At 39.5% G+C, this 26,244-nt stretch overlaps 1 protein-coding gene across 2 annotated transcripts in view; it reads left to right on the top strand.

Moving 5' to 3' along the window:
- Positions 1-26,244, top strand: part of GDAP2 (ganglioside induced differentiation associated protein 2) — a 59,897-nt gene that overhangs the window by 21,766 nt on the left and 11,887 nt on the right. For both annotated transcript variants that reach the window (XM_043575962.1, XM_043575964.1), the window contains 7 exons: positions 4,092-4,168; positions 5,543-5,702; positions 7,923-8,079; positions 17,704-17,780; positions 18,507-18,583; positions 21,732-21,871; positions 22,543-22,597. In XM_043575962.1, the coding sequence (XP_043431897.1) occupies positions 4,092-4,168; positions 5,543-5,702; positions 7,923-8,079; positions 17,704-17,780; positions 18,507-18,583; positions 21,732-21,871; positions 22,543-22,597 (743 nt within the window). The remainder of the gene's footprint in view (positions 1-4,091; positions 4,169-5,542; positions 5,703-7,922; positions 8,080-17,703; positions 17,781-18,506; positions 18,584-21,731; positions 21,872-22,542; positions 22,598-26,244) is intronic.

The following is a 26,244-nucleotide window of genomic DNA, read 5'->3' as shown; positions in this document are numbered from 1 at the left end:
TTTTAGGGAATATGGTGTCCTTTTTACAAATAAAGAGGCTCAGAAATTTATCATGTTCTTAAGGTTATGTATACTGGTGACTCCCAAGTCCAGTAACCTGTTTATTATACTAAATAATTCAATTATGCTTGAGTTAGAACTGCTTCAGTGGGAAGCTCCTATGTTATCACTACTCTGCATGCATTCTGAATGGTGCCTTACCAAAGCAAAGTTCCTGCCTTTATATAATTCTTCCTGGCAAAGCTTTGGCAGGTCTTGACATTCTCTGATTCCTCTTAGTCCTTGCCTTATCATCCCATACCTTGAGCTATGACTTTTTATAGGTCTCCGTTTCTTATTAAAGTAATCATATAAGTTAGAATTTATTTTTTTTTTAATGTTCATTTATTTTTGAGACAGAGTGCAAGCGGGGGAGGGGCAGAGAGAGAGGGAGACAGAATCTGAAGCAGGCTCCAGGCTCTGAGCTGTCAGCACAGAGTCCGACGCGGGGCTCAAACTCACAGACTGCAAGATCATGACCTGAGCCAAAGTCGGACGCTCAACCGACTGAGCCACTCAGGCGTTAGAATTTAAAAAGGCAGCAACATTTTGTAGAAAAGGCTCTGAAAAGGGAGTCAAGAAGACTGGCTTTTGATCCCAGTTCTACCAGTCTCACTGGCTCTGTGGCCCCAGAAAAACTGCTTGATAAATCACTTGGTACAGTACTCTGGAGGTGTCTACTTTGAGCAGGAATTGTAGTAAGAGCAGATGAAGGTCAATAGTTGGTTTAAGGGACTTCGATGAGGCAGTTTCTAAGAATTTACTTATTTAGCACAAAGGAAATGGAAAACTTAAAGATGGGCAAGTCAACTTTTATAAGGCCTGTTTGACTTACTGTACCTTAAATGTAATAGCAAAACTGTAGCATTTTATTAAAAAAAAAAATACAGATGGACTTTCGCAGCATGTACAGACCAAGAGCAAATCTAATAATGTAACTCTAAGTCTTTAGTACCAAACTCTTTAAAATATTACCAAACTTTATTTCATTTGAAACCTAGGTAATGTCCTCTTGATAGATGTATCAAGACTATTTATCGTTTTTCCCTGGGTTCACGTGCAGTTCAGTTCTTCTGCATTAGAAGCCCAGAGAAACATCTGCATTAAAATCAGTTCATCAGGTTATTTATTCATTCAACAAAACTTTGAGCGACTGCGTGCTAGGCCCTGTGCTATACAGGAGAGGATACAGTGGTGAGGAAAAAAAGATGACGCTGTTCGTTCTTACTGTGTTTCCCTGTTGGGAATTTTAATGCCCCAGATGTCATTCTCACCAGTTAAAGGGTTTTCACTAAAAGTGAGGTGCATGACATCCTGGTTGGCTGCAAAGAATAGTGCAGAGATGAAACTTGGAAGGAAACGGTTTGAATTGGCTGTTGGTACTAAATCCTTGTAGCCATGACATCACTCTTCTTCTTTTTTTTTTTTTTAATCCTTTTTTGCAAAATTACTTTTCTTAATGAATTCTGCTGAGGGAATTCAGTTTTAGTTACTATCTGGCATTGCATTTTGTCTTCTAGTGGAAATCCTACAGTTGTATGCTGGGAAACCACTATGTGTGAACATTAATTAAAACTTGGAGTCAAAGAGAAGAAAATCCCTTTCTGAAAGTTCATTTTAAAAAAATTGTTAAGGCAGAATAGAAAGAGAAATGAAAAATAAATTTATCACCTTGTAGAGGGAGAATAATGAATAGTCCTTCAGCAAATGGGTCTGCTGTTGTGTTCTCAAGATACAGTAGCAAACAAGGCAGGCAATATGTAGATAACCAGAGCTATAAAATGTTAATTCAGGTGCTGGTTACTTTTGAATGATTGCTTGCCACATCTTTAAGATGTGCTAGGTTCTCATAATATTAATGTAAGATATACTTGGCCTTCAGAAAGCTCACCATCCAACCGTAAAATGCTAGGAGAAGTTCACAAATGGAGGGTTATTCAGGTTGTAAGAGGAGCACAAGAAAGGATGGAGTTCTGTACAAACCAGATGGCTTTGGACAGGGTCTTGACAAATAGGTAGGAGTTCACTAAGAGAAGGCCATGGTGAATGAAGGATATCTAGTCAAAGGTAGCCATGGAGGCAGAGGCAGGGTCGCGTAAAAGTTAAGTGGAGCGTTCTGAGTACAGCAAAGAAGCCAGTTTGCCCAAAACATAAGGTGTGTGGGAGGAATGATGGGAAACAGGACTAAAGCCAGGGGGTGAGGGAGTGGCCAGTTGAGTTCCAAGTGTGAAGAACCATGCTGGGACTTGGATCCGAACCTATAAGCAGTGCAGAGCCCCAGGATTATTGAGTAAGGAGGGTGACAGGGTAAGGAAGATAACTCAGGCAGTGCTGAATATGTAGACCTGGAAAAGAGAAAAATAAGCACACAATTAAGAGCTTACTGCCAAAGGCTCGTAAGCATTAAGATCCTAAGAGCAGCTGGAAGAAAGAAGGAGTGGATGTTTGAAAATTTCTGTCAGCAGTAGAATTTAAAGGACATGATAACCCATTGAATGCAGGGTGAAGGAATGGGGTGCTGGGTGGCTCAGTCGGTTAAGCATCCGACTTGGGCTCAGGTCATGATCTTGCTGTCCTGGAGTCCAAGCGTCGCATCAGTCTCTGTGCTGACAGCCTGGAGCCTGCTTCAGATTCTTCATCTCCCTCACTCTGTCTCTCTCTCTCTCTGTTTCTCTCTCACTCTCTCAAAAGTAAATAAACATTTAAAAAAATTTTTTTAAAAAGGAAAGGAAGAAGTGAAAGAAGTGTTGAAATCAGGTTTAGAGCTTGGATGAGTGATTGGATGTTGCTATGGTATGGAATAAAGAATACAGGTAAAGGAACAGATTTGGGGGGAAAGACAGAGGTCAAGTCTAGTCCTCCCCAGTTTGAGGTCTCTGGGTGATCTCGGCAGATATGCCCTGTAGGCAGTAGGCAATTGAGCTCCTACATTCAGAAAACAGTATATAAAGATCTGAGAGTCTAAGTATTTACATCAGTGCCTAGCCAGCAAATTGGTGAGGTAAGAGAATATATATATCAAGAAAATAAATATGGAGGTCAGAACCCTGGAGAATAGCATTTTTAAAAGGTAGAGCATTGGGTATTGAGGAGGGCACCTTTTGGGATGAGCACTGGGTGTTGTATGGAAACCAATTTGTCAATAAATTTCATATATAAAAAAAAAAAGTAGAGCATGGGCATTTAAAACTAAAGCTAGAGAAATCTCTAGTGAGGTAAGGACTGAGAAAAAGGCCTTTAGGTTTCATTGATAGGAAATTGATAGAGAAGAATCAGAATAATGTAGAAATTAAGAAAAAAAATCACCTTTGGTTTAATGAGATTTTGATAGGGATGCAGGGCTGAGGAGGTTGTTGAATACTGTAACTGAATGAATACAGAGACGCTTAGGCTAGATCATTCTAGGCAGAGAGTGAGAGGCCCCAGGGAATAAAAATATACTGGATAAGGATCAATTGTCTGGAGTCAGCATCTTCTATGGCCGGGCACTGTTCTAGACATTGACAATAAAGCAGTAAATAAAATAAAGCTCTTGCTGTTGGGGTATTTTCATTCTAGCAGATGGGGCAGGGAGGACAGAGAAGATGTAAAATAAACAGATTCCACAAGATGTTTATAATATTTATTCTGGAGGAAAGTAAATCAGGGAAGGAATTTTATTTTTTTATTTTAGAGCACGTGTGAGCAGAGGAGAGGGGCAGAGAGGGAGAGGGAGAGAGAGAGAGAGAGAGAGAGAGAGAGAGAGAGAGAGAAAATCTTAAGCGGGCTCCACGCCCAGTGTTGAGCCCAACGTGGGGCTTGATCCCATGACCCTGGGATCATGACCTGAGCCGAAATCAAGAGTCGGACGCTCAACTGACTGAGTCACCCAGGCGCCCCAGAGAAGGATTTTTAATTATAGTGGTCTGGGCAGGCGTCACTGATAAGGTGTCATTGAGCAGAGACCTACTGAAATGAGGAGTGATGTATTACAAAAATAAAACTTTGAAGAGTTTGTTTGAATTTTCTTCACACGAGTCATTATTTGTTGAATAATTTATTCTTTTCCTTAGGCACTGTAAGGAGATTCCTGGAGATTCATGGGGAGACCATTGAAAAAGTAGTATTTGCGGTCTCTGAACTTGAAGAGGTATCTTGCTAATTATGTTGCCTTGTTTAAATCTTACTTTTACTAGTGTTTGCCTTTGTGTCATCATTATCTATTTGCTGAATTGCTAGCAGGCAAATCCCAGGTATCAGTGTATGTGTTTGGTATCATTTGTTGAAAAAAATCCGTGTTAGAAACTAAAAATAAATCAGAAAGGAGCATTTGTTCATGTTTTTCATTGCTAAGACTGTTTTCACTTAGTGAAGTCCCACAAGGTGGAGTTGTTCTGCTTTGCTCCCTGTATTAGCTCTTAAAATATCTTGAGGCATCACCTTATAACCCAAGTACTGGGTGCCTGGGTAGCGTAACTGGAAAACCGCTACTGTGCTGGAAAAGCTTTGATGTCTGCCTCACCTGGAAACAGGTGGCAGCCTAGCCTAGTGACTGGCACTGATGAAGTTGGAGGGTTATGTTTTGTTGTATGTAGTTGGGGTTAGTATGTTTCAGTCTAATTTGGAGCCGTTTTAGAAAATTAGGTCTTCGCTTTAACTCTTATTAAGTTTTATTTAGTTTTAGTGTGCTTTCTCCCATCCAGCTTATATTATTTTGGGCTTCGTGTCCTTGGGAAAGTTACTTAACCTCTCTGTTCTTTGATAAAATGGGAGTACTAATAGCAGTTATATCACAGAAGTTTTGTGGTGAATGAGTTAATTCCTGTGAAATACCCACTGAAAGTATTAATAGATATATGCGTGATATATAAATACTTTTGAATTTGCTAAAACGAGACACATTTGCTTGTTTACTGTCTCTTATTTCACCTGGTTACCTATTCATTCGTTCTGTCAGTGATCTTTCATTGAGTGTCTGGCGTACAAGTTTATTACACTAGATGGGAATACACCAGTGAAGAAGTCGGCATCGTTGTCCTCAAGCAGTCCGTTGTCTATTGGTGGGGACAGACAGTTCAGAGTTTATGATCATCGTGATAAGTGCACTAATGGAAGTATGGAATGGACAGGAACACAGAACTCTAGCTTGCACAGGGTTAGGAAATGCTTCCCATGGGAGGTGATAAAGCTGAAATTGTCGTTAAAGAAAAATACGATATTCCAAGGGAGGGGCAGATGACCGTAGGACAGGAGTGGCAGCGCTACTGCATTCCAGGTTCAGTGACCTGAAGTTGCCAGGATGGGAGTCAGGCTTAACTTGACCATCTAACAATATCCTGACCTTTTACATAAGAACTGATGGAGGGTCCCAGACGGCTCCAGTCGAGCTTAGAAGTGGAAAGGTCTTTATTCTTGGTGGGAGCTGTCTTCACAGTGACTGGAACAGCACAATGCATTGCTGACGCCTGATGGCTGCTTCATTACTTCGTTATTTTTCACAGAGTGTCTTGCTTTTCTGACACAGGCTACTTACCAAAAGCTGCTACCTCTGTACTTCCCAAGGTCATTAAAGGAGGAATGTCGATCATTGCCATACCTACCTGCAGATATTGGAAATGCAGAAGGGGAGCCTGTGGTACCTGAACGACAGATTAGGATAAGTGAAAAACCTGGTGCCCCGGAGGGTGAGTTCTGCCTTTCTTAATTTCCCTCTTCTGTCAGGGACTGATGAACACCACCAAGAAGGAGATGGTTTAGCCTGCCTTTGGGGGCTCTCTATGAGTGTCATTAAGATCAAGACCACCTTAAATGTTTTTAGAGTTTTATTCTTGTTAAAATTTACTTTTTTTTTTTTTTAAGTTTATTTATTTTGAGAGAGTGTGTGGGCATGCAAGCAGGGAAGAGGTGGAGAGGAGAGAGGGAGGGAAGGAGAGAGAGAGAGAGAGAGAGAGAGAGAATGAACAAACGAACCCCGAGCAGGCCCCATGCTGTCAGCATGGAGCCCAATGTGGACCTCAGTCTCAGGAACCGTGAGGTCACGACCTGAGCCCAAACCAAGATTCAGGCGCTTAACCGACTGAGCCACCCAGGGGCCCCCAAATGTAGTCTTTAACCTAAAAAAAAATGTATGTTTATACACACACACACACACACACACCATCAAGTTTGTTAGGCAGTAGAGATCCAGAGTTGGGTATAACAACATTTTCACCTTCCTGAAGTACACAATCATCTGAAACTGTCAACAGCTTCAACAATATGTCCTCTAAAAGCCAGACCTAATATTAAATATTGAAACAAGAATGCTGTTATCACTCTTTTGGTTTCTTTAAGTTATATACTCATGTAGATTGGAGCAGTGGCAGAACACGGTAGGGTGAGAGCCCTTCTGAATCTGTGCTGACAGATTGCACTGGTCTTCACGGGGACATGGTGAAGGCCATAACTCCCTTCTGTGGAGGCATGCCTTACATGCTTCAGTGCTAGAACTTGATCTGAAAGTTCAGCAGTCTAGGAATTACTGTGAGATTCCTGCTATGAACACTTGTAAATGAGCATCAAGGTAAAAATCTGTAGAAGGCTGCTCATCTCCTTTTTATCACCAGTACGCAGCCTTAACTCCAGTGGAGGAATTGTAAGTGGTTTACCACCAGGAAATGTCTGAACCAAGCTTTGCTGGAGGGCTGCCTGTGTACTTTAGGATACACCCAGACTTTTTTGGAATTCTCATGCTTAGGACCACCACTAAAGAATATAGTTTTTCCTAAGTGGGTAAATACATTTTGTATGACAAGGAGTAATGAATAGCAAAACCCAATTCGAGATCGTAATGCTGGGCAGCAGATTAGGCCAACTCGTTAGGCAAAGGGGTCCTTGTGTCAACCATTCACAAAGAGTGCTTGATCACCTCAAAAATGTAGGCCTTAGTGCTCATAAATCTTTTCAATTAGAATGTTCAGTCTGTTAAAATAGATGTAAAGTCAGCTTACTTGATTCATTCGTGGGTGTTCATAAAAGCACACTTTCTGAGCTATTGACCTGTCACAATTTGAAGAGCAGTGAAGTAGATAGAGGTAAGGAAGTCCCATTGAGGTGGCCCACCTGGCTGGGCTTCAAGTAGTGGCATCACCTTGGGTAGCTCCCCATGGTCCAAGGCATTTTTTTTTTTCCTTTCTTTAAAGACATTTTTTTTTTTTTTTTTTAATAAATCTGGGAAGGCAGTGAGGAGCACATTAAGAGATGATCCATTCCCGAAGTACTGACATCTAGCCAAACAAAATGATCATATGGGTAAATTGGAAAGTTAATTTATTAATTTGTGGTGAAAACTAGAACTCTGACGGGCCGGAATGATTACATAGTCATGACCAGTAGAGAAAACCAGGATGCTAAATTAGAATGAAACGTTATCCTAGTGAATGTGGGTCCTGCAGTCCCGCTCTAGTCGTCTGTCATTGGGGCTTATCCAACAAAAGGACTCCAGTTTCTGTGTCCGCTAACCACGTGCTCCCTCCTTAAGCAGTTCTGGATCAATGATCGCAAACATTTGTTCTTTTTTATTTGTTTTGTCAGATGTGGTGTGACAGTCCATCTTTCAACCTGCATTCTGTATAATTACTTCTTTTTGCTTATCATTAGGTTCTACTCTTTCCTTCCTGAAGTGACACCTAGGTCACCTTGGTATTCCTAAAACTTCTGTCACACAGGGACAGGGGGTTTCTTGGGTTATTTCAGTTTGTTAAATGCCTAAATCTGATTTCAGTTTGATTCTCAAAAAAAAAAAAATACCCTTAACCCCAGTGTTTTTGATTACCTCACAGTCCTTCCTCTTAGGCATTCACAGTCTGTAGCATTTATAGTTGGGTGTTGTCCTACGCTCTCTATTGATAGTATTTTTGTTACAGACAACCAAGAAGAGGAGGCTGAAGGCTTGGGAGTAGATCTCTCTTTCATCGGCTCTCATGCTTTTGCTCGAATGGAAGGAGATATTGATAAGCAGAGAAGACTGATCCTTCAGGGCCAGTTATCAGAGGCAGCCCTGCAGAAGCAGCATCAGAGAAAGTAAGGCGAACCCCTTTGGACTGATAGACATGGAAGGACTTGAGGAATAAGAAAGGACCTTACAGCTGCCCAGTGATCAACGTATAATGTATTCTAGTCTAGTTTTCATGACAATCCGGTGAGGAAGATGTTGTCCCTATTTGGTAGATGCAGAAAATCAAAGTTAACTTCTCAGTGGTGACAGTTAAAATGTAGCAAAGCCAGTGTTCAGATGCACATCAGATTTCTGAGCCCCCTCTCTTTCTACTATAGTTGTGGTGCCTCTGGGTGAAGTTCTAAAAGTAGCAACTAGGGGAAGGGAAAGGCAGAGTTAACAAAGATTTTACTTAACTTTGTTGTATTTATAACTAAAGCGTAATCTATAGTTTTGTTACATTTAAAAACACGTTATTTCTCCCTGATTTATCCCAGGGACCTTAAAAGCCATTCCATTTCTTTCAGGTGTCTTCTAAAGCAATTCCGAATAAGTCCTTTTTCAAGCATAAAGAAAAGCAGCTTATGTGCTTCTGGGTAAGCTTTTCCAAGGATTAACAGTCTTTGGAAAACTAGCTGCTTTTCAGGCACTTTTACGGGAAAGAAAAATGGTAAATTATAGTTCATATCAGCATTACCTTATAGGGTTGGTTGAGAGGTTAACATCTCATGGGATTGTTGTGAGCACCTGGTACTTAGCAAGCTCTTAAAATCGATCACTGTTGTTCTCTTCAGTACTGAGCAAATCCTGGTCTATGTTACCTTTTAGCTTTGGTACTTGCCATCCCTTTTGACCAAAATACTCTCATCCTTCAATTCCTGCCCATTCTCCAGGTTTCAGCTTAAAAGTGATTGCCTCTGGAAATTTATCTCCCTGGAGATAAGCCAGAATAGGTGGAAGGGAAGTCTGGAATAGATGGCTTCTCCTGTATGCTTTTTCACACCTGTACTTAAGCAAAGCATAGCCTCTATCACGGTATCTTGTAGTGATGTGTGGTTGTTGTCAGTCTCCATCTGTAAGTGGGAGTGGACTGGATGACCTCTGGAGTCCCTTACAGAATTAGAACTTTGTATCTGGTGATTTTCTGGTCTTCGTTTTATTCTGATTTTATTTTTAGAAACAAAGCAAATTTGCCGCTAGGGGGCACCAATGAACAGCTTTTCCACAAGCAGTGGCCAGCAAATGATAGTTTCAGTGGTTTCTATCTAAATTTGCATGTGTAAGAATCAACTGGCAAACATTTTTCTTTAAATACAGTGATGGGGTTCTCCCTCACATGACTGGGACTTTGGCATCTGTATATATTTTGAACTTTTTCACATGGTGATTCATGCACTACTAGATCTGGGTACCTTTTTTTGGTCGGAGGCAGTGTTTAAACTGTTTTGTCTTAGGTCCCCTTTGCACTCTTAAAAATTGTTAAGGACCCCAGAGAACTTTTGTTTACGTGGTTTGTGTCTACCAGTATTTATCGTATGAGAAATCATTAATTTATTTAAAAATAATCCATTGTGTTTTTATGAAAAAAAAAAACTAAAAAAATAGAAGAAATGGCACTGTTTTACATTTTTGCAAATGTTTTAATGTTTGGCTTAATAGAAGACAGCTGGATTCTCATATCAGCATTCAGACTGTTGCAATAAGTTGTTTTGGGTGAAGTGTATGAAGAAAATCCAGCCCCACTCAGATACATAATTGGGAAGGAGAGGCGTATGTTAATAGCCTTTTCAAATAATTTATGGTATTTTCTGCTATTACAACATAACTCGATAAATGGTAGTTTCTTACAGTTTAGTGGTAATAGGGAATCTCAAAGCATATCCATGAATTTTTCTATTCTGATATATTAAAATGTTTTGTTCTGTCCTCTTTGAATTGGTTTTATAATAGGAATTTATACCATGAATGTGTAACATTTTCTGTTGGAAAACATCGATTCACTGAATTATTCGGATCTTCTAAATATTGACAGTTTTCAGTACCCAATATGAAGAAATTATATTTGTTAATATTGCCACTGACCTCATCAGAAAAGTCTTTAAGTATTAGGAGCTCTAAGCTTCTGGTGATAGAGACGAATTTTCCAAAATTATATGTGCATTTTAAATCTCAAGTTTTATCATTGGCAAGAAATACCGTTGGTTGTTTTTCTGGAAACGACAGGGTCACTTTATTCATTTTTGAGAAAACATCTGCCAAATACTCATGTTGAATAACCACAGTTTGTCTGCCAGTCATGATTTGAAGAAAAACAGTGTCCCATGAAAAAAAAGCAACTAGTTCAGCTTCTAAGTCACACAGTGCTTTTCTTCAAGACAACCTCATACTTCGGTATGTAGAAGTGTTCTTCCCATTCTGTGCTACATTAAAATTAAAAAGATGTGTTCCCAAGGGTTGATTTAATGAAAATAATAATTTTTACTTCCTCATCAAAGACATTCTTAAATAAAACTGGCTTTTTTCTTTTTTTTTCTTTTTTTTTTTTTTTTGGTTCTCTGGGAATTTTGGCAACGGAAGAGCATAGTGACTGCTAGTACAATCTGGGGCCTCCACCATGGTTCATCATAAGGCACCAGTAGTTTGACTTAACAGTTGTTTTTTCCGCCATGGGTGCAAATGTGAACACAGTGAAAGAGGCAAATGATGTTTCAGTATGATGATGAGAACGGTTTTGACTTTGGAAACCCCCTGAAAAGCGTCAAGACTGTGGACCACACTTCAAGAACCACTGGTTTGTGGTTTTCGTGAATGAATACCCGTAGTCAAAAGGAATGTTGGTAATCGTCTGATACAGTTTTCCAAAGTGGAACACATGGTCTGTAAGCATTATCGTCACCCGGGCTGCTTGCTAAAAATGTGTATGCCTCACACCAAACTTCCTGCATCAGAACCTCTGTGGAAAGTTTCTAAAGTTTCATAAGTGATTCTTCTGCATCCTAAATCACTGATGTAGTCTGACCCCTTTCTAGAGGGTAAATGATCCCCAAGACTGGCTCGCCCAGAGTCACAGCTCACTGAGAAAGAGCCTTCCGAGTGGCGAGTACGGCACATCTCCCTTCGCCGCCACCTTCTTCAGCCCACTTACGCAAACCAACTTCAGACACGTTGGCAAAGGACTAGAGATTTTTTGTATTCATATTCAAAGAACTGCATTGCAGCCACTTTTCTCAAATCAGTCAACCTGTTCTCCATCTTTCTCTTCTACACACACGTGCACCCCTCATACCTTTTTCATTTCTCCATGAGTAGTATGGATAATCTGGAAATTTTGAAGTTTGTGTTTGGACTGGATACTTGTCTGTGTGTGTCTCTTTCTCTCTTTAATGAGATTTGTTTCACTTAATGATTAGTTCAGTGACTAGTTCAAGTCATCATTAAAAGCTCTTCACTCCTTTCTGGAAAGGAGTCCTCGGCAAAGGGATAGCTTCTCAGAAGGAATGTGAATGCAGCATGGAAAGCACTGTCCTTGTTGGTAGAGGGCCTTGATCTTGAGATTCACATTTGTTGCACAGTTGATAGTTTCCATTCAGTTCAGAAAATGTTGAATATTTACACTGTACAAGATAACATTCTAGATATTGAAGTAGCCCGAGATAATTAAGGTAGTCCCTCTGTTTTAAAATTCATGAGTGAGCCACATGGTCTTCAGGTGTCGGGGTGTGTTCTGAGCAGCGGTCAGGCTGTGACTGTGTAGTCAAAACACAGCCTGTGGCTCCCAAAGCCTGCACTGAGAAACGGGCGAGGTGCCTCTGTCACACTGTGCTCTTGAGTGATAAGCTACGTCTGAATCAAAACGTTGTCAGATTTCCATTTAAGTGCCCAGCGTCTGTGATGATTACAAATGAGGTTGAGTCTCATAGCTATGCTGCAGGATACTTCGGAGTAGTAACAGAGGCTCAGAAGGAACCAGAGACCCTTTCAGGGAGCCCAAGAGACCAAAACCAGTTTTGTGATGCTACTCAGACTATTTGCCCTTGTCCTCCTCCTCCTCCCACCGTTCAGTGGAGTTTCCCAGAGTCTACTTACTGTGTGACATTGCAGTAGATTAAATGCAGAAGCAGATGTGAGAATCCAGCAGAAGCTAAAGAGATTTGCCAAAACGAGGAGTATTAACCCTTCTCCCAAAACACAGTTTTTGTTGTGTAAAGTCGCTTAATGTTCACGTAAAGGTTTTCGTCGTTTTTAGATTTACAAATAATCACTTTTAACATTTCTGTTTTTATTTCTAACGTGGTAAATGTTGGTAGAGATAACTGACATGAACATCAAAGGGTCCTGAGACCAAAAGGTTTGAGATTTGATGACTCCTTGTCTACGAGTTCATAACATAACTGAGTGCTTACTCTGCTGTGTGCTGAATGTTTTAAGATTTCAGGCTGTGGTTTTTCTCAGTTTATTTATTTCTCTTATTTTGTCCAAATAAGGCTTTATTTACACATAACAGGTCTGGTTTCTGTTCATTATGTGGGTTGATCGGGTTGATCGAGTGATTTTTTTTTTTAATCTCTGAGGAAGTAGGTCTTTAGTTAGCAATATCTTTTTGAAAGCTTTCAATTCTTCCATCAGTAACAACACTAAGGTCCCATGGATTGTCTTTATAGAGTCAGATCATTGTTTGCCCAGCACTACCTCGCCACATCATTACCTCTGTGTGGTAATTCTTTTTAACATCTGAAAAAATTAGGCATGTTGCCTAATTCTTTACTAATATTTCTAGGTCTTCTATCCAGTTGTGACAGTGATTTGGGTATATCGTAAGATAGAAGTTGGTTTACTTACAAAAATTAGGAAGCAACCTAGATACTCTTTTTCAAAAATACAGCTTTAAAACTCTTAAAATTATATTACAGTAACTTTTTCTTTTTCCGTTAGTGTTCCTCGCTTGGCTTAAGATCCAATTGCCAACAACTCTTAAGTCATTTTCCGGAATAAAAACTTCATCTCCTTCACTGTTAAGTATTTTCTGAGCCCTTACTAATGTGCTAGGTGTCATGCTGAAAACATAATAGTGACATGCGAGACAGATACAGTGTCAGCTTCATGGAGCTTCGGGTCTTGCAGAGGAGAGAAATGTTAAACTAAGTATTGTATAAATAATTTATTTAAACTACAGGGTCCAATGAGTATGTGACAGGGGTCCTAACCAAGTCCAGCGTGGGGCAGTTCCATCAGGTCAGGAAAGCTTATGTTGATTCCAAAGCCAACATTCTTCCTGGGCTATTGGTTACACACAAATATGTTAGCCATTAGTCTTTTAAGAATAATTTAGCGTATCTTTTCTTCATCATTCAACCTGTGGTTATGCACGTGGATGGTAATTGATTAACTGGAAGAAATTGCCTTCTGTTAGCTTTGTGAGGACGGCATCCAGCCTTAGTTGATTGCAGCCTGTTGAGAATCTGTCCACTCAGTATTTCTGCCTTCAGAGCACTGTAGTGGCTCCCTTCGCTGCCGTGTTGCCATATTTTGTGTGACTGTTTACCTGTGATTATTGCAATTTACCCAGCAGGTAATAGAAATCCGTTTACCTGGAATAAGCTCTAAGAAAACAAGAAAATGTTTTAAGTTGATACTTTCCTTTTAGCATTTGTTTTGATTGTTGGATTGGGGTAAAAAATTGTATGTCTTTATTGAAAAAAAGTGCAGAAACTATAGCAAAAAATGAGGTGCAGTTTATAAGAGATACAATGGAAGTTTTAAAATGTTTTTGAAATTTTTTTAAGGCTTATTTTTGAGAGACAGAGACAGCATGAGCAGGGGAGGGCCAGAGAAGAGAGAGAGGGAGACTTAGAATATGAAGCAGGCTTCAGGCTCCAAGCTGTCAGCACAGAGCCCGACACGGGGCTCCAACTCACCAGCCGCAAGATCATGACCTGAGCTGAAGTCGGACGCTCACCGACTGAGCCACCCAGGCACTCCTAAAATATTTTTTTAATAGTTGAGGGAAACAAACATGTTAGCTGAGGAGATAAAGCTAACATCTTTTGCTTTTATTCCCTTCTTCCAAATTCTTGTTTAAAGGAAAAGAAAGTTGACTAGATAATCAAATTAAACTTCTATGATCCGTAGTGGGAAGGGAGGAGACTTGATTAGAATAAAGAAGAAACCAGCTGAAGATTGCAGTCCTGAGTTGTTGCATTGGAATTCATCTCAGGCTTAGAAACTAAACCTTTTTGAATCATGAAGCCTTTAAAGAATCACATGTAAGCTATAAACCTTCTCCCCATGAATATGCTCGTATAGATTTTGCCAGCCAAAATCTATTCTAGGATCTCAAGCTGTTAATCACAGATCAAGGTTAACAACATTTTAGAGTTTATACCATATCAGGATTCACACCATGGACTAAAGTCAATTTTAGATGGATTGAGGACTTAAATTTTTTTTTTAATTAAAACTCATGGAAGAAGTTGTAGGATGGTGTCTTTTATACCTTGGAGAAAGGACAGGTTTCTTAGATAAGATATAAAAGGAATTGACTGTAAAAGAAAAAATAGTTTTGACTGTATTAAAATTAAGAGTTCTGGCAGATGGAGCAGTGAATCTTAAAGTGAAAAACAAGTTACAGAATGGGAGTGTTCATCACGGTAAACATAACTGGAAAATGACTAGGATCAAGACTATACAAAAAATTCCTACAGGTGAGTGAGAAAAGAACAAATGGCCCTCTAGAAAAACAGTATGAACAGGCATCTCACAGAAGGCATGTCCAATAAATATGAACAGGTTCTCAGCATCATTAGTGACCAGAGAAATGAGATACGCTTTCAAACCTGACTGGCAAAAGTTAAAACATCTGCCAATACCACGTGCTGAGGACATGGGTTCCCAGGAAGTCGTATCCATTGCTTGTAGAAGCACAAGTAGGTACAACCCTTTGGAAAAGGGGTCTGGCCTTCCCTCCCGAAACTGAATATACCTGTAACCTAGCACTTCAACCCTTATGGAGCTACCCAAGAGAAAGCATGCACACATATACCAGGAAACATGTAAAATAAGTTGATCGTAGCACTGTGCACAGGAGCACAAACCTGGGAACAGTCCGGGCGCCCACCAGTAGGAGAGTAGATGAAAAAAAAGCGTCGTTTTCATGTAGTACAACTACAGTTTACATGGTAATCAAGGTGAATGAAGAACAATGCCACCCAATGATACAGATGAATCTTAGCAGTCCAGTAGGTCAAACAAGACCCAAGAGATTACATACAGAGTGGTAAGCTTTTTCCAAAAAACTTCTTAGGAATACATACAAATGAACAAAAAAAGATATAAAAAGGAAAGCAAGAAAATGATGAACCTGTGATTCCAGACACTGGTTATGGGGGGGTGGGGGGGGCGGGAGGAGAGGAGGCAGGGGCCAGAATTGGAGGGGAGTGACCATGTGATTAGATATAGATTATTGTGAGAGTGCCTGCTTTTGTTTTGGCCAGGAGGTTTCAGAGCACTTATTACTTCATTAAACATAAGTAATTAGATAAGCAGTTTTTTAAAGAGAACCATGTGTGTACCCGTGATGAGAGTGATTTGAACCAAGGCTAATTAATTTTGTTTTGTGCACCTGAATTCCAATTCGAAAAAGATTTTTTTCAGAGTTCATTGAACACATCGTTACTCAGTATCAGGAGCTACCCTGGGGATTGGCTGGAAATATAGAGACAAGCCATATTCTCTGTCATGTGGTCTGAGTAGAAGCAAACACTGGCAGTAAGTGGGTGAAGCCTTGTACTAATCTTTGTGGTTCAAAGAAGAGAACAGTTAATTCTGCATGTCTGGATCTTGCCTCCACTCCACTCCCACTATCCGCACCCCCGTCAGTCCTCCTCTGAGCACACATGATTGATAGAATTTTAGACGTCTGTTGGACTGCTTGTTTCGTTCCATCCTATTACAAAGTTTATTCTTTGTAATATGTGTCTATCTCATATATTCAGCTTTAAAATCTTTGAAACCAAGTGCCTTTTATTATCATTCTCCAGTGCCCCCCCCAAATATCTTGAATAATACTTATGTTTATTATTTCATTCAACAAAGCTTAGAGTCCCTAGTATGATGCAGACATTTGCATGTATGCCCTGCACCTTTGAAAAGTGAGCTAATGAATACATGAATGGAGTATAGAAATTAACAGATGTTTACTGAATTCCTGTTACATGTTTTATGCCAGGTCGGACCTGTGGAACTCATGAGACACTTAAGATCTGTTCTGTTCAGTCTTGCGGTGAGATGACTTAACCGTAAGACACTTAGAAAACAGTACCTTTGCGGATTTCATGTGAATAACCAAGGAAATGACTCTAAAATTTTGGAACAGTACATAGGGATAAGGGAGAACGACCATAAACATAGTTCTTTTCTTGAGTTGCAAGTTATGTCTTAAGCCAGAGTTGAAAGCTATTTTGTCTTTCACTTTTCAATTTGTGTAGGTGGGTAAGTTTCCAGATTTAAACTGTAGAATCTTGTGATACCAAGTATGTTTTTCACAGGCAGTTCAATTTCTGTGATACTAGCAGACATATCACTTGTTGATTACAATCCATATGTAATAGGTTTCCTATTAAATACCCTTAGTTGTGTGAGTGTACATTATAGCTGAAAGGTGTCCTCTGTAAACACCACTTTATGGATGAGGAAACAGGTCCATAGAGGTGAAGCAGCTTTATTTACTAAGGTTGCACAGAAAGCGATAGGATTAGAACCCAAGTCTCCCTCTCCTGGTTTAGTTTTCCTCATGTTGTGGGATGTTGCCCTATGTAACCTAGATTCTTCAGAGTTGCTTCTCATGATTTCAGTGCTGTGAAAGCTGTTTTTGCAAATAAGTGGCACTTTGAATTACAACAAAACAGTATGAAATAGTAGAAAAAGTACTGACCTTTCCAGAACTCTGGAGATATGAGTAAACTTCAAATTCAACTCTAGCAATAATTGACTGGTGACTAAGACTAGCTCGACCTTGCAAGTCATTTCCCCGCTTTGAGATCTTTAACGTCTCTTCCAGCTTTCATGTCCTTTTAGCTAAACCCAAGCTAAGCCAAGATCCCTGGGATCTGTTCTGTGGGTTCTCAAGTGTAACTGGTGTGATTAACCAATCATTAAAATAAACCTGGACTTCCCACATAAAATTACCTAGTTCCTTTGTGGTCCCATGTAACATGTAAAACACTTACCTGTTTTTCTTCTGAAAAGTAAACTCGAGGGCACTGACAGTGTTTATTCACTGTAGCATTCTCAATACCTAGCGTTTTGTAAGCACTCGGTAAATTGTTGGGTGAGTGTACATCTGTTTTGGATAACTGCTATTGCTTTAGGCCTTCTCTGCCATGTTGTTTAGTAAGGGAAAATAATAGTATTTGAAAACAGTGTTCATTTGAGTACTTGCTGTCTTTGTCATTTATATGAATAGTCTTCACTTGATCATAAAGGATTATTTTAAATCATGTAGTATGAACACATTTTCTCAGTGACTCTGTTTATTATATAATAAACATTGGTTTAACATTTTCTCAACATTGGTTGAGATTCTGCATAATATGCCCTCCTTAACTTCTTGCACATTATAATAAAACCTCATTCTTTAGGGAAAGAAACAGATGCCATTTGTAAATTTAATTTACAGGGGATTATTATAATAATTATATCCTTTATTTCTCTAGTTATAATCGCTGGTTGTGTCAAGCAAGATCTGAGGATCTATCTGATATTGCTTCCCTAAAAGCCTTATACCAAACAGGTGAGCGTAAGTAGCTTTTCTTTTCCTTTTTAAGGACCCCACCTAGCACGCTACTAGAAACTTCATTTTTCTCTGATTTTGTCCATTTTGCCTATGAAAAAAAATTTTTTATACTAATGAGGATAGTTTGGCTCATCGTCAAGATCTTAAAAATAACATCTCAACCTATAAAATTTTCATCTTGTAGTTCTACGTTGGTCCACTTCTTCTTAATGTCTCTTTTCTTACCTTTTAACATCTTTTCTGCTCTTAAAAATACCATTCACTTGCTATACAAAATTCAAACCTTGTCTAAATGTATAACGGAGATGGGGAAAGTTCTCAAATTTCCACTCTTTCTCCATTAAATTCCTTTTTCAGACAGTAATTGTTAATTTTCAGAATTGAGTTCCCATTAGTTTTTCCTGGATCACTGATGTTGTTAAAACTTGAACAAAACCTATTTATAAAAAGGCCTTGGCCCTGCAGCCTTACCCTTGGCTATCCCTGATTTAAAACCTGCAGGAAGCCTTTATCTTAAAAATAAGTGCAGTCATCAGAACCTCATAAAGCTAAAATATATATATGTATTGTTTTCCACAAAGTGAAAGAAATCTGAGGATGAAATTTGAAAAAGGTTAAATTCCTGGTTTTCAGTCTTTCATATTTGTGTAGAATGTTTTTACAGTGTCCGAGTCCAGCCTTGGAATAAAGTCTCTAGGCGCTGATCACATTTCCTGTTCGCAGGTGTTGATAACTGTGGGCGCACAGTGATGGTGGTAGTTGGAAGAAACATTCCTGTCACATTAATAGATATGGACAAGGTAAGCCACAGCAAGGCTCTATTTTACACATGATGTTGATTTTTACAATTAGTAGGATGTGAATTTGGAATCAGGACTGAGAATATGAGAGGGGGTGGAAATGTGTGTATCTGGGCAGAGGAGCAGCCCTGGGTCTGTAGGCTGGCATGCACCATTCATTTCAGTACGTTAGGGGTTCGGTTTTGCTCAAAATACGAGAATGCCATCATGTGATCTCCAAAAACGCAGCCGCTCCGTTTCGGATGTGATGTAGCCGGATAGTTTTGGGTTGGAATCACTCTAGGTTATAATTGTACTAACAATCAGATACTGCTTGTCTTGAAAAAAAGAAAAATTAACTCTTGAGTATCTATCTGAAGAGAAGAAGTCAGAGATGGAGTTACCCCAAGATGTCATAATTCCATAACCCCTTCATTTGGATGCAAAGGACAGATTCATAAGAGAAAAAAATGGTATTATTACTGGCAAATAAAAATAAAATGATTATGCTTTTAAAAATGATTACTGGGGCGCCTGGGTGGCTCAGTTGGTTGAGCATTCGACTCCGGCTCAGGTCATGATCTCACAGTTCGTGAGTTCGCGCCCCGTGTCGGGCTCTGTGCTGACAGCTCAGAGCCTGGAGCCTGCTTCAGGTTCTGTGTCCCCCTCTCTCTCTGCCCCACTCCTGCCTGTGCCCTGTCTCTCTCTGTCTTTCAGAAATGAATAAACATTTTTAAAAAATTTATAAAGAAATAATTAGTAATCCAGGGTGCCTGGGTGGCTCAGTCGGTTGAGCATCCCCCTTTGACTCTGGTTATGATCTCATGGTTTGTGAGTTTGAGCCCCGGATGGGGCTCTGTGATGTTAGCGTGGAACCCACTTCAGAGCCTCTGTCCCCCCCCCCCCCGCCCCTTCCCTGCATGCTTCCTCTCTCTCTCTCTCTCTCTCTCTCTCTCTCAAAAATAAATAAACTTAAAAAAATAAAATAAATAAAAAATAAAAATGATTAGTAATCAAAAAAAAAAAAAAGCGAATCAGAATGAGATATCTTTTTTCACTTTCAAAACTGGCCTGAACTTTTAAATAATAATCATTGTCATCAAAGATGAATTAAAATGATAAAGGTGGTCACGTCCATCGACCCAGGAATTCTGTTCCTCAGAATTTGTACTAAGGAAATAATCTGAGTATGGAAGTAGCTGTAGAGCCTGAAGCTGCCCAAATTGGAATACTTGGGCAAGAGACCATTGAATCCAAAAGATAAATACATAGGTCATCCAAGAACATTACTGTATTAGAAAGTGACTACAAAAGAGGAAAATCACTTTAACAAATCGTTCTTAACCATAGTAACAAATTTTGTACCTAAAAATATAAAAATTGCACACAATTTTGAGATAAAACACATTTGTACAAAAGCAGATCATTGCTTTCTGGCTAAGCCCTTAGGCTCCTGGTCACTGGTGTTTAGGTAAAAAAAAAAAAAAAAAAAAAAAATTATGGAAGCATTGGACCTGGCATGCTCCCATGGGCTGGTTTGTACCACAAAACTATGACTTAAAGTTCTAACAATTAATTATGGCATATCCACAGATGGAGTATTTTGTGACCCTTAAAGGTTATGGTTACAAAGGCAAATAAATACAGTAGTATAAAGAAATATTTATAATGTAATATCAATAGAAAAGTGGTGCATTAATTGCCTATACCCTGACTTTAACTTGTTTTGTTTTAAGCATAAAGGTAAAAACTCAAAATGTAAATATTTCAAAATGGATGTCATGGTTTTGGGGAGAATTTGTTTTCTACATTTTTCTGTCATGTGGCTATACTTCCTTATAATGAAAAACATTTAAGTTAAAGATGGGGAATTTAAAGCTGAAAATGGGTATCTTAATTGCCCTGCAGGGGGTGGAGAGTGGATAGAAAGAGGGCCAAAAGCAGTCTGGTAAAGCAGAAATAATAATAAAAATACACACACACAAACGCACAGGAAGAGCTCGACTAATGCAAATTATATCATTACTAAGTTTCTACTTGTAGCCATTTGTTTTGTGTCATTAACAACCAACATAACATTCATTCTGATCATTAATAATGTGATTGATAACCAATAAAAACATAAATCTCTGCATTTGATTTCGGCGTGCACTTGCTTGGTGTTCTGGATATCCATGATGTATCGTTTCATGTAACATAATGAGATACATTGTGAGGTCCAAACCAGCAAAGTGGAAGGATCCTGTGTGTTGTTAGTGCCCTCCTCCTTCGTCCGCTCTGGTAGCAGTTGGATGCTAATCCATTTTAGTCTACTCATGATAATGCCAAAGACTATCCTGAGGAGAATTGGGAAATCGCCTGTTTGATAATCTTTCAGTGGTTAATTCTTAGCTTCCTCTATGTCATTGTTTATAGCTACACCACTGGGTTACCCTGGCCCTGCCCATATTGGAGCTCTGCTCCGTGTTTAATGTTTCTCTTAAATTTCATCCTTCTTATAATGAAGTGTTTCTCTAATGTGATCTGGGTCACATTAAATTTGAATCTTTCAGAGCTCTAGAAATGCTGCCCGGCTCATTGCCATCTACTGACTAAACCTGTTGTCCTTTTCCTCATTTCAGCTCAACATTAAAGATGCCAAGAAAATTAGTCCTCCAAGTGAGCCATGGGAGGGAGGCATCACTCAGAATGTCCTTCTGTAGTAATTCTTGGTTACGTGAGAGCCATAAGTCTGCATCCCACTAGAGACTGCAAAGATTTTCATTGAGTTTCAGGCAGAAACTTCAAGAATGATCAGAAGTCTAGAAATTGTACTTCTACAATTCATTATTATCCTAGAGAGGGAAAACCTGGCAATTGACTGAAGAACTCTTTTGAGTATATGAAGAGTTATTTGAGCACATAGAGACTGATTGTTCTCCTCCAGCCCTTAGAACAAGGCAGAAAGGGATCCTACTGTAGCATTTCTGAGAACTGGTAAACACTGGCTAGGTTCACTTTCCTGAAGCTCTTTTTCAAAGAGAATTGATACTCATTAGTCTGAGATGTCCATCTGTAGTGCCTGAGGCATCAATTAGGTTCATCTTCTGAGTTTTGTCTCTCTCTTGGCTTCTGCGAAATTGACTACTTATGCAAGATGATCTTACGTTTACTTCTTTTTTCCTTCTAGGCTCTCTTGTATTTCATCCATGTAATGGATCACATTGCTGTGAAGGAATATGTATTAGTATATTTTCACACACTGACCAGTGAATACAATCACCTGGACTCTGACTTCCTGAAGAAACTCTACGATGTTGTTGATGTCAAGTTAGTTATTTTTGCAAATTATGAAGAGGGGAGATAGCTTCTTTCTTTCCTAATATTAATGAGTAGTAAACATTGCTGTGTATTCTGTGAAAAGATACTTCATGTAACAAAGATTTTTATCACACATAGATATTTTAATATCAGGAGGCCCTCCTTAACTCCACTGTATTTTGCATTTAAGTAAATTCATATGTAAAATTTTTGCTGCTTTTAAACATCTTGCGAAAGGGGGTCGTTACCAATCTTTGTATATAAGATAACAAAAATACTACCTTCTGTTAATAAGGTGTGTTACTCTTCTCAAAATACGTTTATAAATATTATTTCATTTGACCAGTGACCCATGAGTTTTTTAATTCATGATATGATCTCAGATATTCTAGTACAGTATAAAAAAAGGCACATGATAACTTTTTGTTAGATATGAATTTACTTTGTTTTACCTGTAGTTGGCTCTGTCACAGCCAAGAGAAACAATATCTTCTATAAAATGGATACTTTAAATAATGAAATGTCCCCTGAATTATTTTTTGACATTTCACTTAAAATTCAATATGTAAACTAGACCCATTTAAAATTTTTTTCCCCTTTGTGAATATATTTCTGTGTTCTAGCAAAGAGTTAATTGTCTATAACATGACATACTGACCCATGTTTTTATTTCGCATTAGATACAAGAGGAATTTGAAGGCTGTTTATTTTGTTCATCCAACATTTCGTTCAAAGGTACAGTGTGTTTCTCTTTAGCTAAATCTCACATTTAAGTGCACTGCATGCCAGCATTTTAAGATCTGTTTCAACATCTTAATTCTCACTATCACCACTGTGATGGCCAATTTCTTTGTCTACTATTCCTTTTCAGTGATTTTCAGTCGTGATCCTAATGCTTTGGTCCCACGTTAAGTCTAGTATCTTTGTAGGCAACGCATACAGGCTGTCCGCCTCTCAGTTCTTGCTTGCCTCTTCATGCTCCGTGTTCATTGGACTTCGCTCATGCTCTTGATACGGAATGCGCTTTCCTTCCTCTGCTCCTGCTAACATCTGTTTGCCCCTCTGCTCAGTAGTTACTTTCCATAGAAAGCCTTCCCCGACCCGTTCTGCCAACGAGTAGGTACTCCTGCATTATACTCCCCCTTAAGATTTTAATTTTTAATTCCAATTAATTGTTTAATTTTCTACTTTATGCTAGCCTGCAGGATTTGTGAGAGCTATATTACAGCTGTCTTGTTCACAATCACATCCCTAATATCTCTAATATCTAGTCCTGCATTTTGACTTCATCAACACATGCACTCCTTTGGTTCTTTTACTTTTTCTAAAAATATCATCTTTTTTTTTTTTTTTTTTTTTTGTCTTTATTTTCTTCCCTGTCCAGCCTGAAACCCTTGCCCTGTCACTTCAGTCACTGCTGTTAATGCCTACAGTATCGTTCATCACACTTGATCATCAAAACCTGGTCGTGAGACATTTCACCACTCGCTTTCTTCACTCTCGTATCTGGGTTGCTGAACACAGATGGAGAAATCTTAGAGCCATGTGACTGGGGGCTTCTAAGCAGACACGGAGCTTTCACTGCTAAGGCCCCCTTGGTATTTCACTAGACAGTATGTCCCAGGAAGGACACATTCTCCTCAAGCAGCCCCTCATTCCAACAGTTGGCCCTGCCTTATTCTTGACCAAGAACATCAAAAGCATCAGTAAAAAGCTTTCTGTCCTCTCCCTCCCACCCCAAGCTTACCTGACATCTGTTCCTATCATTAGCTCCTTTTCTGTCACAAAAAAATGTGTTTCTTCTTAATGAAGGGCAGACCTTCTACCTGGTGGTCTGGATCCCCTAGTAATAAGAGCTGATGTTTTCTAAGCGCTTCCTGTGTGCCAGCTCTTCCCAGGCATTATCTTGTTAAAGTCTTGTATCTATGAAGTAGATAGTAGTTTATGCCCACTTTACAGGCAAGGAAATTGATGCTTTGAGAGAGTAAGTAACTTTTCTGAGGTAAGCACCTAGTAAGTAGTGGAGTTTGGATTTGGAGCTAGACATTTTAATTGGAGAGCCTCCACTCATCAACTACACAACACATTTCCGTCTCCTCAGGAATTCTCTTCAGCAGTTTTTGTCATTGTCTTTCTCCTCCCATTTTTCTGGATCTAACTCATCAACTTTTAAACTGCTAAAGCCTCCACTTCTATTTCCTCCCCTTTACAACCAAAATTTTTTAGTGTGACCTACGTTCTGCACTCACTGTCTCCATTTTTTATCCACCTTAATTTACTCCAGTCTCATTCAGATGCCACTCTGGCAACTAAAGCGACTCACAGCAAAATCACTGGTCATCTGCGTCCTACCTGTTTTCCCTGCAGCCTTAATGCCAGCCGGTCCCTTCTTCCTTGAAACACTTTGTCTTGGCTCCCTTGAAATGTAACCTTGCTGAGTTTTCTCGCACTTCGAGCTGCTCCTTCTCGGTCTCCTATGCTGTCCCCTCTCTCTGCTCCTGCTTATCCTTGGAATGTCAGTGTTCCCAAACCCTCATCCTTTTCTTTCATTCTGTACCTTGTTTCATTCCTGTGTCTTCAGCAACCCTCAAATATATATATGCGGTTCCCAAATACATACATGTCAGGGGAGGCAGAAAAGCCCAATGTTTAAAGCATAATCCAAGACTCAGGTTCTAGTCCCAGCTCTGCCAACTACCAGTTTATCATCTCAGGCAAATAATGGAACCTCTGTGCTTTAATTTCATCTTGTATAAAATGGAGATAATAATAACAGTGCTCACCTTGTAGCGTTATTGGAAGGATAACATTAGTTAATACCTGCAAAATGCTTAAAATTTTACCTGACCTATAATAAACGCTCAGGAAACGTTAACCACTATCATCATCGTCGCCATCGTCCTCCTCCTCGTCGTCATTCCTGTGCTTAGACGTGAATGTTGAACTGTTGATTAAGTATCTTCATTTAGATGTCTTACAGGGCCCTGAAGTTCAACATTTGAGAAACAGAATAACTCCTGTGTTCCCCTACTCACTCCCAAACTGCTATTTATATTTCCTGTCCTAGTCAGTGGGACCACTGCCCTTCAGGTGCCCAAGCCAGGAGCCAGGAAAACATCCTATTACATCAGTTCTGTGTGCTCACTACTGTCCAAATCCATGCCTGTGCCATTAGTCCCACTGCCTCTACGTGAGCTCATCCCACCACCGTCTTGTATCTGAAAGGACACAGCTACCTCCTAGTCCATATCCATACTGTCCTGCCTCCAGTAGAGCACACCACTGTTCCTTCAGGCCTGCTTAATGATATTTTCTTAGAATGTTAATGGAAGCCTAAAATATTTACAGTGGAGTCCTTTGCAAAAGTTGGCCAAACTCAGGCCCAGGCAAGGAAAAAAAAAAAAATTCTGACTATATCATTGGGGTTTGGAGAAAAGAGGACTTAGTTCAGCATAAAACCCAGGATTTATTTATTTAGTAAATGAAAGGACTGTGTCATTCATGACTTCTAGCCGTCATCAGATAAAGGGGATCATGGACTAGGATATAAATCTGAGAGTCTCCATCAAGCAAATAGTGCTTTAACTCTTTAAATATGCTAATGAATAAAATCACAAAGAAGACAGCTAAAGTTGACAGAGCCCTGGGATCAAGGAGGGCGACCAAGGAGCAGTAATGTGAAGATCTTCCAGAGAGCCAAGATTGACTAATGTTGTGGGAGCCAGTGGACAGGAAAAGCGTCAAAGACGGTAGAAGTAGTCATTATTTTAAAGCACTGTGGAGAAATTAAGTAAGATAAGTAGTGAAAAGTCCTCATTACCCTTCATACTAAGAGATGAGTGAAGACTTCATTGAGAGAATGTTTTTCACTTTTCGCTTTCTGATTGTTTACAGAATTGTTGAATTTCTCATCTTAAAATTTGCATGTAAGGAGCATCTGGGTGGCTCAGTCGGTAAAGCATCCGACTTTGGCTCGGGTCATGATCTCATGGTTCGGTTCATGAGTTCAAGCCCTGCGTGAGGCTGTGTGCTGACACTCAGAACCTGGAGCCTACTTCAGATTCTGTGTCTCCTTCTCTCTCTCTCTCTCTCTCTCTCTCTCTCTCTCTCTCTCTCTCCTCCCCCACTTATGCTCTGTCTCTCAAAAAAGAAACATTTAAAAATTTGCATGAAATATTTTAAGTAATCCTTTTAAAAATTGCAAATTTTTTTTTGGTTTCCTCAGTGTTGGAATAGCATAGTAAGTGCTAATTAAGTGCTTATGAGAATGCTGTTTGGCCAGGCTTAAAGGAAGGAAGGAAGGAAGGAGGGAGGGAGGAAGGAAGGAAGGAAGGAAGGAAGGAAGGAAGGAAAGAGAAAAGTACAGTGTTGGAACAATCAGT

This window comes from Prionailurus bengalensis, chromosome C1 (assembly GCF_016509475.1).
Source record: "Prionailurus bengalensis isolate Pbe53 chromosome C1, Fcat_Pben_1.1_paternal_pri, whole genome shotgun sequence".
Taxonomy (NCBI): Eukaryota; Metazoa; Chordata; class Mammalia; order Carnivora; family Felidae; genus Prionailurus; species Prionailurus bengalensis.
This window is presented reverse-complemented; position numbering and strand designations above follow the sequence as displayed.